Here is a 14,814-nt window from a genome sequence, read left to right as displayed (position 1 = left end):
CGTTCAGGAATATGCCAGCACAGCAGATTTTCCAAGGAAAAGTCCTACTTGTGAGCCTGAGCACAGAATAATGAAAGAAGTCTGGATGGATGGCTAAACGAAAAATAAATCTACCCTGTGCCCAACTCCCTCGGGACGGAGCGGCTTCCATCGGCAGGGGCCCCTCTGCGTTACCTCCGCTTTCAGGTCCAAGTACTCCGACTCTGCGTTACCAACAATGTATGCTTTATTGAAAGTTGACAAGTGCAACAGTTAAATACAATGACGTGTTACAACTGTTTAGAGAACATGCACGACATATGCATACTACCTTACAGCTCAAATATTCCAGGTTAGCAGAAAGTGGTCAGTATCTGGAGTGATTAAACCAAAAAAAAAAAAAAAACTTCAGTGAACTGGATTTTACTTCAAAAGATACTCCAGCCAAGGCAAATTCAATAAAAGAATACACTAAACGTGGCATGAATCTGCCAAGATTGTAACAAACTGTGACTCAACAGCAGAACCACAAGTCTCAGCATGCCCTGGCAAGCGATACTGGACAGCGCATGTGGTGAGACTTGTATTTCCAAAGCAGCCGAGGAGCCACGGGTTGTCTACGTCGCCCCTAAACAGTTGTGCGGGTGTGCGCTCGCCTTCAGTGCCAGGAGAAGCTGCATCTACAGTTCCTCTAACATAAAGGGTAGCAGCTTTAAAAAAAAAAGAAGAAAAAAAAAATCAGTTCAGCCAATGAAACCACTAAATTTCAATCTGTACAACCTAAGTAGTACTTACAAGTTTTTCCTATTTTACAGAGTACTTACACTACATACACAAATATACAGTAGGCAATTAAACTTCATTGAAATAATAATATTCCTATTTTCCAACAGCATCTTCTCATAACGGATCAGTGCATCCAATCCCATTAATACGAGATATTGCAAATGAAAGGCTCAGCTGACCATCGGTAGATCACCAGGGAGTGCACTTCATGACACCTTTACCTACTAGGAATGTGCCTGTGCGGCAGAACAGCTTGCTCCTCGCTGCCGAGAAGCCAAAACCTCGAGTTACTTCCAGTCCAGTCCACTGCTTTCACACCGTCATGCCCGACCATACTTGCATTGTTTACAGCCGTGCACATTATGGGCAAAATACAATAAATTTAAAAAAAAAAAATTCTTTAAGGAATCCCAGCTGGCATACAATGCAGTGTCCATGTATTTACAGTCGCTTGCAGTCCACAGACCAGTCCCAATGTAACACACTTCAATAGGAGGTGAAGTGAGACGGTGCTTTAATACTGAAAACTGGATGATTGCAACTAAGCGGGTAGACATAGCAGAGCAGGAGGCACGTATTTCTACCTGCTCCTTATAAATAAGTGGAGATAGAGGCACATCCAAGGGTGAAAGAATCTGATGAATTCTGCAGTCACTGAAATTATTAGGACACTTCATAGCTATAAAAGAAGGCCGAGATTCAGGCCACCTCCTCAGTAAATGTCAAACTCCAAGCTCTTAAAGCACTCAAAACCATGTTACTATCAGATGGTATTATACATGGGGCTCTCCTGAATAATAAGACCTGATGGTAACAAAACTCTTCAGCACTTGTCAGGATGGTGGAAATGGATGCTCGCTGGATAAGTCAACTTGACTCAAAGCCCCATTTGTAAGGTATTCTGAAGAAAGCTGCTATGCGGGTGGGCCTGAGCTTTGTGAGGCGGGCTGTGCCGGTGCCGTGGTGCTTGTTGCAGGCTGTGATGATGATGAAGATGAGGAGGAGGAGGGTGGAGAACCATTCTGAAGCTGAGCCTGGAACTGGGCGAGCTGCTCGGGGCTTGCCAGGGTCTTTAATAAGCTGTTTTCCTGTTCCAGCTGAGAGTTCTTCTCATTCAGCTCCTTAATTTGCTCCTTGAGGACTTCAACTTCCTCCCTGACTGCATACATGAGGTGGCTCTTAACCAAGTCCTAGAACAGAAGAGATCGATCATTAGTTTATCTCAAGCAATAAGGCTGGATGTTATGCAATAGGGAAAGGGAACAATATAATCATGTGATTTGAGTGTCAAAAAGAGAACGAGAGGATCCTAAAGAGAAGCATCAGTCTTTTCTTTATACATTGCCCTCTTTTGGATCTATCCTGTGTTAAAATATCAGGGGAACAAACCTGCCCGTATGATCCCAACTAATACTATACATGTAGTAGAGCTAAGGTATGAGACAAACCGTCAGCTCTAACCAATTAAACCAGGAACGAACAAAAAGGTGAGTGGGTCCCAGTGACACCCTCCCGGCTCAGGAATAAGGACGGCTTATTTCATTAGTATGATGTTTGGCTCAGCATTTATTTTGAAAAAGCGAATTGGGCATGTAAATGTTCTCAAGGAAGATTAGTGGCCACCAGAGGAGTCGGACAGCAACAGATTCTGCTCTTGCCATTCAGAACACACATATATGCTCAGCCAAACAGATCATACATGTGTATGAGTGGAGAGAGGTGTTGGCTGATTGTGGGATTATGTGAGGGCTACCGAAGGTATATGGACACTTTAAAAGGGAACCTGTCATTCGATTCATGCTGCCTGAAAAACAAACAGCATGAATCAGAGCCTGACTGCACAACTGTAGCCAGGTATGTTGTAGTCCTGCGTCTCAGAAAATATAGTTTGAAAAGTCAGGCAAAATAGTAAGACACAACCACTCTGGTGCGACCCGGGCTGACTTCTCCCTGTCCCACTCCAGTTGAGTGACACGTCTCCCCCTATGGGTTTGTACAGTGACAGACCTGTCTATCAACCACAGGAGTGTGAGGGGAAAACTGGCCAGGGGTGCAGACTAGTCCGGTCTCTCCCTGTGGTCAGCTGGCCAGGGGTGCAGACTAGTCCGGTCTCTCCCTGCGGTCAGCTGGCCAGGGGTGCAGACTAGTCAGGTCTCTCCCTGCGGTCAGCTGGCCAGGGGTGCAGACTAGTCAGGTCTCTCCCTGCGGTCAGCTGGCCAGGGGTGCAGACTAGTCAGGTCTCTCCCTGCGGTCAGCTGGCCAGGGGTGCAGACTAGTCAGGTCTCTCCCTGCGGTCAGCTGGCCAGGGGTGCAGACTAGTCAGGTCTCTCCCTGCGGTCAGCTGGCATGGGGTGCAGACTAGTCAGGTCTCTCCCTGCGGTCAGCTGGCATGGGGTGCAGACTAGTCAGGTCTCTCCCCGCGGTCAGCTGGCATGGGGTGCAGACTAGTCAGGTCTCTCCCTGCAGTCAGCTGGCATGGGGTGCAGACTAGTCCGGTCTCTCCCTGCGGTCAGCTGGCCAGGGGTGCAGACTAGTCAGGTCTCTCCCTGTGGTCAGCTGGCCAGGGGTGCAGACTAGTCAGGTCTCTCCCTGTGGTCAGCTGGCCAGGGGTGCAGACTAGTCAGGTCTCTCCCTGTGGTCAGCTGGCCAGGGGTGCAGACTAGTCAGGTCTCTCCCTGTGGTCAGCTGGCCAGGGGTGCAGACTAGTCAGGTCTCTCCCTGTGGTCAGCTGGCCAGGGGTGCAGACTAGTCAGGTCTCTCCCTGTGGTCAGCTGGCCAGGGGTGCAGACTAGTCAGGTCTCTCCCTGTAGTCAGCTGGCCAGGGGTGCAGACTAGTCAGGTCTCTCCCTGTGGTCAGCTGGCCAGGGGTGCAGACTAGTCAGGTCTCTCCCTGTGGTCAGCTGGCCAGGGGTGCAGACTAGTCAGGTCTCTCCCTGTGGTCAGCTGGCCAGGGGTGCAGACTAGTCAGGTCTCTCCCTGTGGTCAGCTGGCCAGGGGTGCAGACTAGTCAGGTCTCTCCCTGTGGTCAGCTGGCCAGGGGTGCAGACTAGTCAGGTCTCTCCCTGTAGTCAGCTGGCCAGGGGTGCAGACTAGTCAGGTCTCTCCCTGTGGTCAGCTGGCCAGGGGTGCAGACTAGTCAGGTCTCTCCCTGTGGTCAGCTGGCCAGGGGTGCAGACTAGTCAGGTCTCTCCCTGTGGTCAGCTGGCCAGGGGTGCAGACTAGTCAGGTCTCTCCCTGTGGTCAGCTGGCCAGGGGTGCAGACTAGTCAGGTCTCTCCCTGTAGTCAGCTGGCCAGGGGTGCAGACTAGTCAGGTCTCTCCCTGTGGTCAGCTGGCCAGGGGTGCAGACTAGTCAGGTCTCTCCCTGTGGTCAGCTGGCCAGGGGTGCAGACTAGTCAGGTCTCTCCCTGTGGTCAGCTGGCCAGGGGCGCAGACTAGTCAGGTCTCTCCCTGTGGTCAGCTGGCCAGGGGTGCAGACTAGTCAGGTCTCTCCCTGTGGTCAGATTCTTGCTGCCTGTGTTGCCAACAGTGTGAATCTAGTGACAGGTTCCATCCAACAATGGATTAACCCATGATTACCCCGTGGTCCTTTCTGCAGCACACTAGTCACATGGCTCCAAGGAGTAATAGGTCATATCACAGCTCAGCATCACTGAAGGTAGATGGGCAATATAGTGAATATTAGGATGTTTCCCATCATAATATACAAGATATATGTATATAATATAGACCACCATAAACAGTAATCATAGGAACCAAACTAACATATTGGCTTCACCTGGACAGGTGGGAATATTCGGGGGAGCCGAACATGACCTGTCAGTTCCTGGAGTTCGACCACAAATAAACAGGACACTCATCAGCCCAATCACTGTGTGCAGCTGTACAAATCAGGTGGCCGCACTGGGCTATCAGCAGTAGAGCTGTGGCCACTGAATGCATATCACTATATATGTAGGTCTATAGGGGCGGACACACCATTGTGTGAGGACGTGCCTTGCACAGGCTGTGTATATGGCTGGTTATGTGCTCCGCACACCGCCGCTCTCTGCACTGCAGTGGGAGCAGGACGTGTGAGGACAATAGCCTGAGAGCGCGGCCGCCCGGACTACACCGGCTGCAGCCGGTCTGAGCAGAGCAGGTTGCCGCATAGTGTTTTCTTCTCCGTCAGTGACGTCACGAGGAGCGCACCCCGCCTACCGCACTGACAGCGCTGGCCAATCAGCGGGCGAGCTATTTATAGCCGGGAGTTAAAGCTTCTCCTCCTGCCTAGTAACAGGGATGTGTGAGGAGCAGCGGCGGCGGAGCCCCGGCAGCTCTGACACAAACAAAGGGGGGATATTCCTGCGCCCCCCGGTCCCGCACTCACCATGGCTTGTTCTATCTTGTTGTCGATCGCTACCACACTGGCCCCGGAGGCGCTGTAATAAAGCAGAAGAAATGTCCGTTATTACACGATCACACAGCGGCGGTGTACTGACAGCCCCCGCCTAGATCCCTGCACATGCCGCCATCACACACATCCCGGGAGGGGGCAGGTGCCGCCATTACCTGCTGTCTAGTGTCACCAAGGAGCTGTCTGTGCCCAGCAGGGAGGACAGGAAGGAGATGGAAAAGTGCCGCAGCTGGTACACCCCGAGGTCCATGGCGGCCGCCGCTCTACATCGCTAGCGAGACGCGGAGGGGGACATGGGGCGGCCGCGTGTGGTGCTGAGGCTGCTGCGGGAAGAAATGTCCCAGCTCAGCGATCCGGGCGCAGCTCAGCGCCGGCCTGATTACATAACACGGGAGCCGCGCGCTGATTGGCTGCCGCCCTGCTCGGCCCCGCCCACGCCTTCCCCGCCACCCTTCCCTGTCCAGGAGAGCAGGCAGCGGTGTGTGATGGCGGTGAGCAGCGAGTGGTGGGGGTGAGCAATGAGTGATGGCGGTGAGCAGCGAGCGATGGTGCAGCCGGCTGCGGGGGTCATCATCGCCAGCGGAGCGGTACGTACCGTCACTGCACACTGCCATCACCCCGCGGCTGTCACTCTGGACAGCTCCAGTAGCAGCGGGATGTACGGCGCAGCAGCGCCCTCTGGTGCACACAGGTGAGAATCACCACAGGGTCTGTACCACACATCCCGCAGCAGCACTGCCAGGATATCACCGGGGTCTGCCACACAGCGGGGGCATGAGAAGGGGCTGTGGGCACAGGAGGTAGTACTGGGCCATTCCTCTAACTCCTCTAACACAGCCCCACGTGGGCCATCCTCCGTCCAATGGGAAACAGTGACCAAGACTAGAGACAAACCAGTGGCCGATCACCAGGGCACATCCTCCCCATCCAGACCCTATGTGATCACAGGTCGCACATCCAGCACACTATGTACTGCTGATGCCATAAATCACCCCATGCACAAGGGTCAAACACAGCTGTGTATGGGAGTCAGGAGGGAGCAGCTCCACTCTTAACAGAATGAGGAATATCTGCAGACCCCACCCTCCCAAATCAGGGGACCCTCTAAACTGGAAAGTTCTTATAAAGAGGACCTGTCGCCAGGTGAGAAGTGGACAGCTTTTGCTCGTATTTTATTCCTGCTGCTCCCCTGAGCATGACTTTTTTTTTTTTTTTAAATCCGCCATTGGATTTAGAGATTTTTTTTCATTTAGTGCTAACCTTTATGGTCTGTACAGGGTAATAATGCAGGGCAGCCTAGCGTGACGCCTCCGGAGAATCTGTGGGCCACATCCCCTTGTACAAACCATAAAAATTAGCACTAAAGAGGCGCATATCTCTGGTACTGTATGGCCGATTTAACCACCCCCCACCCCACCCCGAAAAAAGGAACAATCAGTGGAAAGGCAGGAATAAAATAAGAGCAAAAACTGGACAATTTTGACCTGATGACTGGTCCTTAAAATTAGACTTTATGTAACCATTGTGTTATAAAACCACTCGTAATATTCTGTACATCCTCGAGTCAGACAATGACCGGCATGGCGGACACAGACAGCAGGCAGTAGACCCAACTGCAGGCACGGTACCTTCCTGACCGCCCGGCAGCACAGATTACACACCACCTACTATTACTCAGGTGTTACAGATGAGAAGATGTGCCATGACTGAATCCTTCACGTCATGTGCATAGTGTGACGAGAACCTGTCACGTTGTCCCCGCACTCCTGTCTGAGCAGCGAGGTGCAGGGCAGGTGGGTACAAGCTTGTATCTTACCAATTTAAATTGCCCGCTCTACACTTTGGAGCCACGTGGGCAGTCCTTTTTGGTACGTATACAGTGAAGGTCGTCAGGCAGTGATTAGGACAGCCCACTGGACTCCTAAGCATAGAAAGATCAGCGATTTCATCAAGTAAAATACAAGTTTTCCCCAAAACCAACCAATAGGTAAATTAATCTGCTTGGCTATTGCGGCTTGTCTGCAGCTCTGAGAACGAACAGATGTTATATTTTCATAACTACATCAGAGAGAGAAGAAAGAACATATCCACAAAAGAGGCTGTTCTGGAGAACTGCTTTACTCCTCTTACCCCATTGTTAGTCAGAGGGTAAGAAACAACTACAACGAATCAGTAACCACTTTGGTGAAAAGGTTTAGATCTTAATTCTACCCATATGTATCCCTGGCTGAGTGTGTATTACAGGGGTATTCCAAGATGGATAGAGGGTAGTGTACCAGCCTAGAGGGTATGTGTGAAACGTTAGACCACTCTACAGCCCCCTATAACTGCTAGTACCCCAGCTAAATTAGTCATTACAGATGGGATGGATAATGTGGCTTTAGAGGGGTTTTCCAGAAACTGATAACCACCTTTAGCAGAGGCTATGCTCAGTGCCATTTACTTGAGCTGCAGTATCAGGCACAGGTCCAACAAAAATGTACCACACTCTGCTCCAGCACAGCCCCTTCAACCAGATGATCAGTCAGGTTAGCAGGAGTCGGACCCCCACCGATCTGATACGGATGGTCACCAGGCTATCAAAGTTCCAGAAAACCCCTTTAAGAGACAGAATAGTCATAGCTGAAGCCTAGAAAAGTGTCCTGTTACTAATAACACTACAATACTGCCTGGAGTAATCTTAGCCTGGCTGTCCAGGCTGTGCTGCCGGACCACCCCACTGAAAAGAATGTGGTTGTTCGGCACAGTTTTCCCAGTCACTGATTTGCTTCAAATGACTCAGCAGTTCAGCTGTAAGCGACATAAGCAGAATGCTGAGCGAGGAGCCGCCAGCACCCATCACTCCTCATCCCGGACGCCTTAAGTATTAAGTGCTTTTCCTAAACATTTACACGAAAAAAACTGAAATGAACCGGACGCTGTATTGGGCGGCGGTGTGCTGCTGTGTAGGCAGCGTTCATCAGATTCCCAACCAGAAGCGAGGATCTGCCCTCATTTATTGGGCATGAGCAGAGGAGATCTATAAAGAGGGATCTGGTTCAAGCCTAGTCATTGGTATCCAACAAGAACCGCGAGCCGCACGCACAACATGCTGCAGAGATGCTCACATCCCTACTAGCAGTCTGCAGGGGTTTACAGAAACAGCCACTACTTATTACTGTGCTGATGCGACATTTACCTTTCTATAGATGCTCCATGCTGTGATAAATATCCCCATTACTATATTAGAGCAGCAGATCCACAGACTATTTATATTGTAGTGGGTGCACTGTATATATACAGTAAATCTTACTACATAAAGAGCTTAATGTTGAGGTGAGTCCGAGAAAAACATCCACTGTTGTTGTAGACGATGATGAAAGGAAACATTTTGCTATTGAATTTTTAAACAGCTTAACCCCATCAGGCATGCCAAGTCATTGCCTTAGACATAAGGTGGGCAGCATCGTTATGTTATTGAGAAATTTGAATACAAAATGAGGACTCTGTGATGGTACACGATTAGTTGTAACATCATTGAATAGAAATGTTCTTGAGGCAGAGAGTTTAATAGGATCAGCTGAAGGTGATCAAGCATACAGAGAGATTTCCACGCCATCTGCCCTGGGCAATTCACTTTTTGAATTGGAGACAGTCTCTATAATCTTCTAAATTTTATTTTTGTTTTCCGTAATGCCATTTACTAATTTATTAGTAATGACAACTTTGTTGTTTATCGTGTAAAAAGGCTGAAAGTAGATAGACGTGGGTAATTTGAGTTAGTTTTTATTACGTAGAGCAACTTTTCTAGCCTCTGAAACTTATTTGTTTCAGAACTCGGGCTGCGAGTAGGTAAATACATTTCATGGCAGCTCACCGGACGTCAGCCTGCAAAGAACACATTACTGACCGTCCGGACAGAAAACCCAACCAGCTGAGCTGAAATGTACAGAGTTAAACAGATACACCCAGCGTCATCTACTGAAAATAGCCAGGGCTGCATATGAGAGGAGCATGTTCTTTCACATCATCCTGGTGGGAAAACACCAAAATTTACACCAAATACCAATCCCCGAGGCACGGACAGATGTCCTGTACACGGAGGTCCCCATAGGAGGTTACGCAGGAGGTGAACGCCTGGACTATCAGAACACCCGAGTGTGCATGCGCCACGCACATCTGTGCAGCACACAGGACGCTCCGCTCTCACACAGTGCCAGCTGACCACACGTGACAATCCTTAATCTGACCTGGCAGCTCTCCATACCTGGCATTTTAGTAAATACTTATATTCTTTAATTATACTTTTTTTATGTAGATCTTAATGTTTCTGGTGGTCCTCTGCTATATGAATAAATGGACAATTGGGTGTTACCAGCAGGGGGTGTGGCTCTACCCCTCATAAGTGTCCAATCAATACTGCCATTGTCAAACTCTATGGACAGACCCCTTTTGACCAGGGGTGTGGTAACATCTAGTTGTCAATTTTTTCATAATTAAGGATGAACAGAGTTATGGTTAATGATGCTCCAGAATTTCAAGGAATGCTTATATAATGTCAGGAGAGGTGACCGGTCCTCCTGAAAGGGAATCTGACACCGGGATTTTTCCTCCTAATCCCAACAGCAGCCTGATGTAGGGGCAGGGACCCAGATCCCAGCAATGTGTCACTGGGCTGCTTGTTGCAGTTTTGATCAAATCACAATTTTATCAGCAGGAGATTATCATTAGAGGACAAGTACTAGGTAGTTCTCCATATACATAAGCCCAGCATAACCCCACCACTGATTATGCACAGTGTACACAGCTGCCAATCAGTGGTGTGGGAGGGTTATATAGAGCTCAGCATTCAGAGACCTGCTAGACCTGCAGCAGAGAAAACGGATTATCAAAACTGCAGCAGTAGCTCAGTAAAGGATACATTGCTGGAATTTGGGTCTTTGCCCGTGCTGCTCTCAGCAAAAACTTGGCAACAAACTCCCTTTAAGGCGGTGTGCCCACAATGAGTTTTTGACGTTGCATATTTTCACTGAGTCAAAAATGGAGTGTTTAATAGTTGCAGCAAAGTGGATGGGAAAATGGCATGCCCTCTCATGCTTTTTTTTTTAATCAGCATAAATTGACCTGCGGCGTGTTTGAAATCTGCAGCAAGTTACAACTCTGTGTACTCATGAGAAATTAGGTGCAGATTTTTCCCATAAACTTGATTAGATGCAGAAAATCCACAGGTAAAAGAACCGCACATGAGATTAGTGCATTTCTGCAGCGGATACGCATTAAAAATGCACGTAATCTGCACTATGTCAAAGCCAAATACCAGAGAGTATCAAAAGTATCAAAGAGCTTTATTTAAAAGATGACATAAGAGACAAAAAAACGTAGCGCCAAAAAAGCAATTAAACGCAAGTAACCTAAATTACTTAATATGTGCAGAAAATCTGCAAGATCAAAAAAAAACTCACCAAAAGCTCGTTGTGGGAACATAGCCTAAAGCTCTGGACCACTGGATCTTGTTTTCCCCAAGATCTACAGGCCCCTTCCAGTGTGGTACCACTATAACATATCTGACGCATGACTGGGCCGGAGAACCGTGGACTTGCCGCATACTTGGGATGCTTCAGTTTCACACTGCCGGAATTAGTGGCCGCTGTATGCGATCATTACACAGATAATCCAGATTTTTCTATGTTAAACCTCATGAGAACTCCTAGATATAATGCATTAAAAACCTTCAAACCAACAATCTGTCCACAGCATACAAGAAATGTGCGGAGCCCATACTACTGCCACACAAATACTATCCATCACATCTACCGGCATTATGACGCACCAAGGGTTACAAGGAGACTACATCAAATGCACCGACACAACCCTGACAGTGAAATGACTGACATGTCGCTGGACTATAAAGATATGTAAAAAATATTATGAATCAGTCATGTGTGTATTAGGGTAAAACAAAAAAAAAAACCTCCAAAACAAAAACTGTGCACGATCACGGTGGTCCTGTGCAGCCATCAGCACCCAGTGGTATTGGTTTTACCCCGATCGGTCATCATATTGTTATGGTGTCTCATTAGGTCACTAGTCGGGTCAGTAGGGTCTGCATATCACACAAGGCGTCTTCTTGTCCGTCCTGTGGGAGCGATTAATAAAGAACAAGCAGTCATCCCAGGTATTAGGAAGCAGAAACCACAGGAAAGGGAAGACGTTAACCTTCACAGCAGCGGCAGAAAATCCCACAGTTAATCCTTCCCTACAACTTCATTTTATTGTACCAGGCGGAGAGATGAAAGACTTCCTGAGAACAATCACTCCCAGCAGCCCATAAACACTAAGTCACTATTGTATCAGACGGCCACTAGTTAGTATTGCTCTGTCCGGCACACAGTCTGGGGGGAGCCTACGGGATCTGCGGACCCGCGTCGCCATTGCTTGTATTTTCTGCATTTGGGTAAAAACATGGCAGATAACAGGCAGTTTTTTTTCTGGAAAAAAAAAAAGAATATACCTTTTCAGATGCTGCTCCAGCTCCAGGACAAGCACCTTCATGGCTACTGTGCAAGAACCTCTGCTATGGTGAATGGTCCATTGCATGGAGAGATCTGGTGGAAACCTTCTGACTAGCTGCTGAGTTAACCCTTCATGCTGTATCATTTCACCAATCGTCCAGCGCTGCCGGGGCTCATTGCACTATTCTGCGATTCCTATGCAACGGGGGAGGGGAGGATTTTCCTGCGCCAGGATACACAGATCTCTTGTATGTTTAGTGGAGATGTTGGTGCCTGGCTTGGCTTTGAGATCAAGAGAAGGAAACAAGGGCAGATGATGACAACACGAGCTGTGGATCACGTGACGGTGTTACATAAAGCATCAAGAGAGATTAAAATCTTTACGACTGGGAGATTTCACATCCCGCTAGCACAGGAGCTCGCTTCTTTCGACAGTGGGCTAATCCGGTTATGAAATCGCCGGAGCAGCCTGGTAACTAATTGGTGCAGATTTTCCTCTTTTCTAATCCACTTACAAGGAGTCTGTTACTACACTTCAGCTCTGAATGTTAACCCCGATCCAACCCCAGGTAGAAATGGAGTATTAAGGCTGGGGAGCTGCACTCAGCGAGCAGGTGCGACACTGCTGAATACAGCAGGGCGAGAATCCAGCCAGCACAGGGTTAAAGAAAGCCACTCATTGGAGTCGCAAGTAATTATCGCTGGGGCAGAGAGCTCCTGTCTGGAAGCATTACCATCACGATGAAGACAACCTGAAAACAAGTCACGGCTAAAAAAAAAAAAACAACACACATGCCACGTCTTCCTGACGGAATGCAGAAATATGGAAGAGTGCAGGAACGGGGCCCGGGGACGGTGGGAATGCCACCGCAGCATACAAGTCAACAGCTAGAAACGCAAGCATGCTTATAGATATACGGAATATGTATCCATAGCATGGAATATAAAATATATACCGTCTATACAAGTCCCAGATATGGGCGCACATGCACACGTCTCAGTAATTGCTCTCCCAGGGTACGGAGTGTGCAGGAACATTACGAAAATAGGCATATTCCCTGGGCCAATACAGAAAACTGTATACAGCTTATCCTAAAGTGACCTAGGTTTCCAGAAACAACTAAGGGCAAGAACACACAGGGAGGATACGCAGCACATACCTCATGCAGACTACTTGGATGAAAATTCTGCTGCGTTTTTCAGCTACGTGCCCACGTTGAGTATCTGCAGCAGAAAAATGTCCTGCATATACTATAGGCTTGCTTAAAATATGCACGTTTTTGCCCTATTCATTTAAATAGGTGAAAAATGCTAAAAGAATTGGCATACTGCAGATTAGAAAAAAACAAAAAAAAAAAGGTTTGATGGTTCAAATTTGCAAGGAAAAAATAAGCAGCATGTGCATTCGATTTCAGAAATCTCATTCACTTTGCAGCTCTATGTGCCCACGATGCAGAAATTCTCCGGATTTTTTCCTGAGCGTTTCGGCATCGCCCTGGCAGAAAAAACGCATGCGGATTGTACATGTGGATTGTACATGCGGATTGTACATGCGTTTTTCCTGCCAGGGACATGCGGATGTGAAGCATTTTTCACATGCATCTCCGCATGCAGGTTATCAAGAGCTTTTCCAAGTGATGCTAAAATCGCTTGGAAAGTGCTTGACAACTTGGTCACACTATATAAATCCATGCAGACGGCATGGATTTATAAGGTGTGACCGTAAAAGAATGGTAAAAAATAAAAAATAAATATTATACTTACCTTCTGATGGCCCCCGGTGTCCTTATCCAATGCGTCCGGTTTCCCCGGTGTCTCGCGGTTGTGTAAAAGGTCCTGCCATGACGTCATTTAGTCACGTGAGGGGTCATGCGACCGCCAACGTCAGCGGTCGCGTGACCCGTCACATGACTAAATGGCGTCATGGCAAGTCCCTTTAGACCATCGCGAGCTGCCGGAGAGACCGGACACATCGGATAAGGAGACCGGGGGCCAACAGAAGGTAAGTATAATATTTATTTTTATTTTAAACTTTTTTTTTTTTTACAGGTACTATGGTACTATGGTACCCGGGTTTGGATGAGAGTCTCCTCTTCTCCAAACCCCGGTACCATCCGCACACTGAATCGCTTAATATCCGCATGTGCACATGTAGTCATGCGGATATTATGCGATTCAATGCAAGTCAATGGCGGCGAAAACGCAATGATAATCCACAGCGGAAATCATTGGGGAACATGCCAGACCTTCTAAAAAGCGTTTTTTAAATGTTTCTGTAACGAAATTGCCACTGCGGAAACTATTAAAAAACGCATAGTGGGCACACAGCCTTAGTGTGAACAAGCCCTTACGGTAATAGAACTGTGCAGATCTCACAAATTCTTAATTTACACTCCGCGTATACAGACGGATGCTGGGGATTTGAAATGTGCAAATCCTGCATCCCAGTGGCATAAACGGACATTGAATCCGCAGCACTTTGTCCTGTGTGTACATTACCCTCAGCAAGCTTTCCGATGCTTGCAGCTACATATAGAATAATGACTTACTGAATATCTTATCAGCTTACGAATACCAAAATGTCCAGGAACACCCTGACGTGTCACTAATTGACCCCGTTTCAAATTGGGTGTAGTTTTCACCAGCAAAATCCTGACGGTGCGCATACACCTTAGATGGCTAAACACCCGTCTGGCCAACAGCTTTCTCTTCTAACAGCTGATCTCTCATTGAAACAAAAGGATGGCGTGTAATTCAACATGCCCGATGCTTTATTGCTCCTTATCTGTTAGGAGGGAGCTGGGAGAACCCCATAAACATTGGATGGTCCGCCAGTCCCCTGACAGCACCGTTAGACTACGCTACATCTTAGGTACACATTTGGAGTATGCCCTGACTGAAGCCTGGACATATGCCACTGTAAATGCATAAACTGGCACGCATGGTCAACGGAAAGCCCAGCATATACCGAAAGGACACTTGTGTGCTGGGTGCTTGAGGGCTAATGAACATATCCATTGGGGGATACTCCAACATATATCTTTGACAAAGCTGAAAACGAGGTGTGACAAGGGCTTTACTTTGGTGATTTTAGTTAAAGATTAGGTGATGGACCGAGCAGTGATGTGTTCTCTACTGTACCATGTGTAGAATAATAAATACT

At 48.0% G+C, this 14,814-nt stretch overlaps 1 protein-coding gene across 3 annotated transcripts in view; it reads right to left on the bottom strand.

The window, feature by feature from the left end:
* Positions 1 to 208: 208 nt before the first annotated feature.
* The window catches only part of TSC22D1 (TSC22 domain family member 1), a 97,078-nt gene continuing 82,472 nt past the window's right edge, over positions 209 to 14,814 (bottom strand). The window contains exons 1-3 of one of the 3 annotated variants that reach the window (XM_073663898.1): positions 11,651 to 11,974; positions 5,134 to 5,185; positions 209 to 1,955 (exon numbers count right to left, since the gene is read on the bottom strand). In XM_073663898.1, coding sequence (XP_073519999.1) covers positions 1,680 to 1,955; positions 5,134 to 5,185; positions 11,651 to 11,796 — 474 coding nt within the window. In that variant the 5' untranslated portion in view covers positions 11,797 to 11,974 and the 3' untranslated portion in view covers positions 209 to 1,679. Of the gene's footprint in view, positions 1,956 to 5,133; positions 5,186 to 5,315; positions 5,579 to 11,650; positions 11,975 to 14,814 lie in introns of those variants that run through there. The other 2 variants (XM_073663899.1, XM_073663897.1) reach the window with 2 other exon arrangements.

This window comes from Phyllobates terribilis, unplaced genomic scaffold (assembly GCF_046119375.1).
Source record: "Phyllobates terribilis strain yellow unplaced genomic scaffold, ASM4611937v1 Scaffold_2__4_contigs__length_985480577, whole genome shotgun sequence".
NCBI lineage: Eukaryota > Metazoa > Chordata > Amphibia > Anura > Dendrobatidae > Phyllobates > Phyllobates terribilis.
This window is presented reverse-complemented; position numbering and strand designations above follow the sequence as displayed.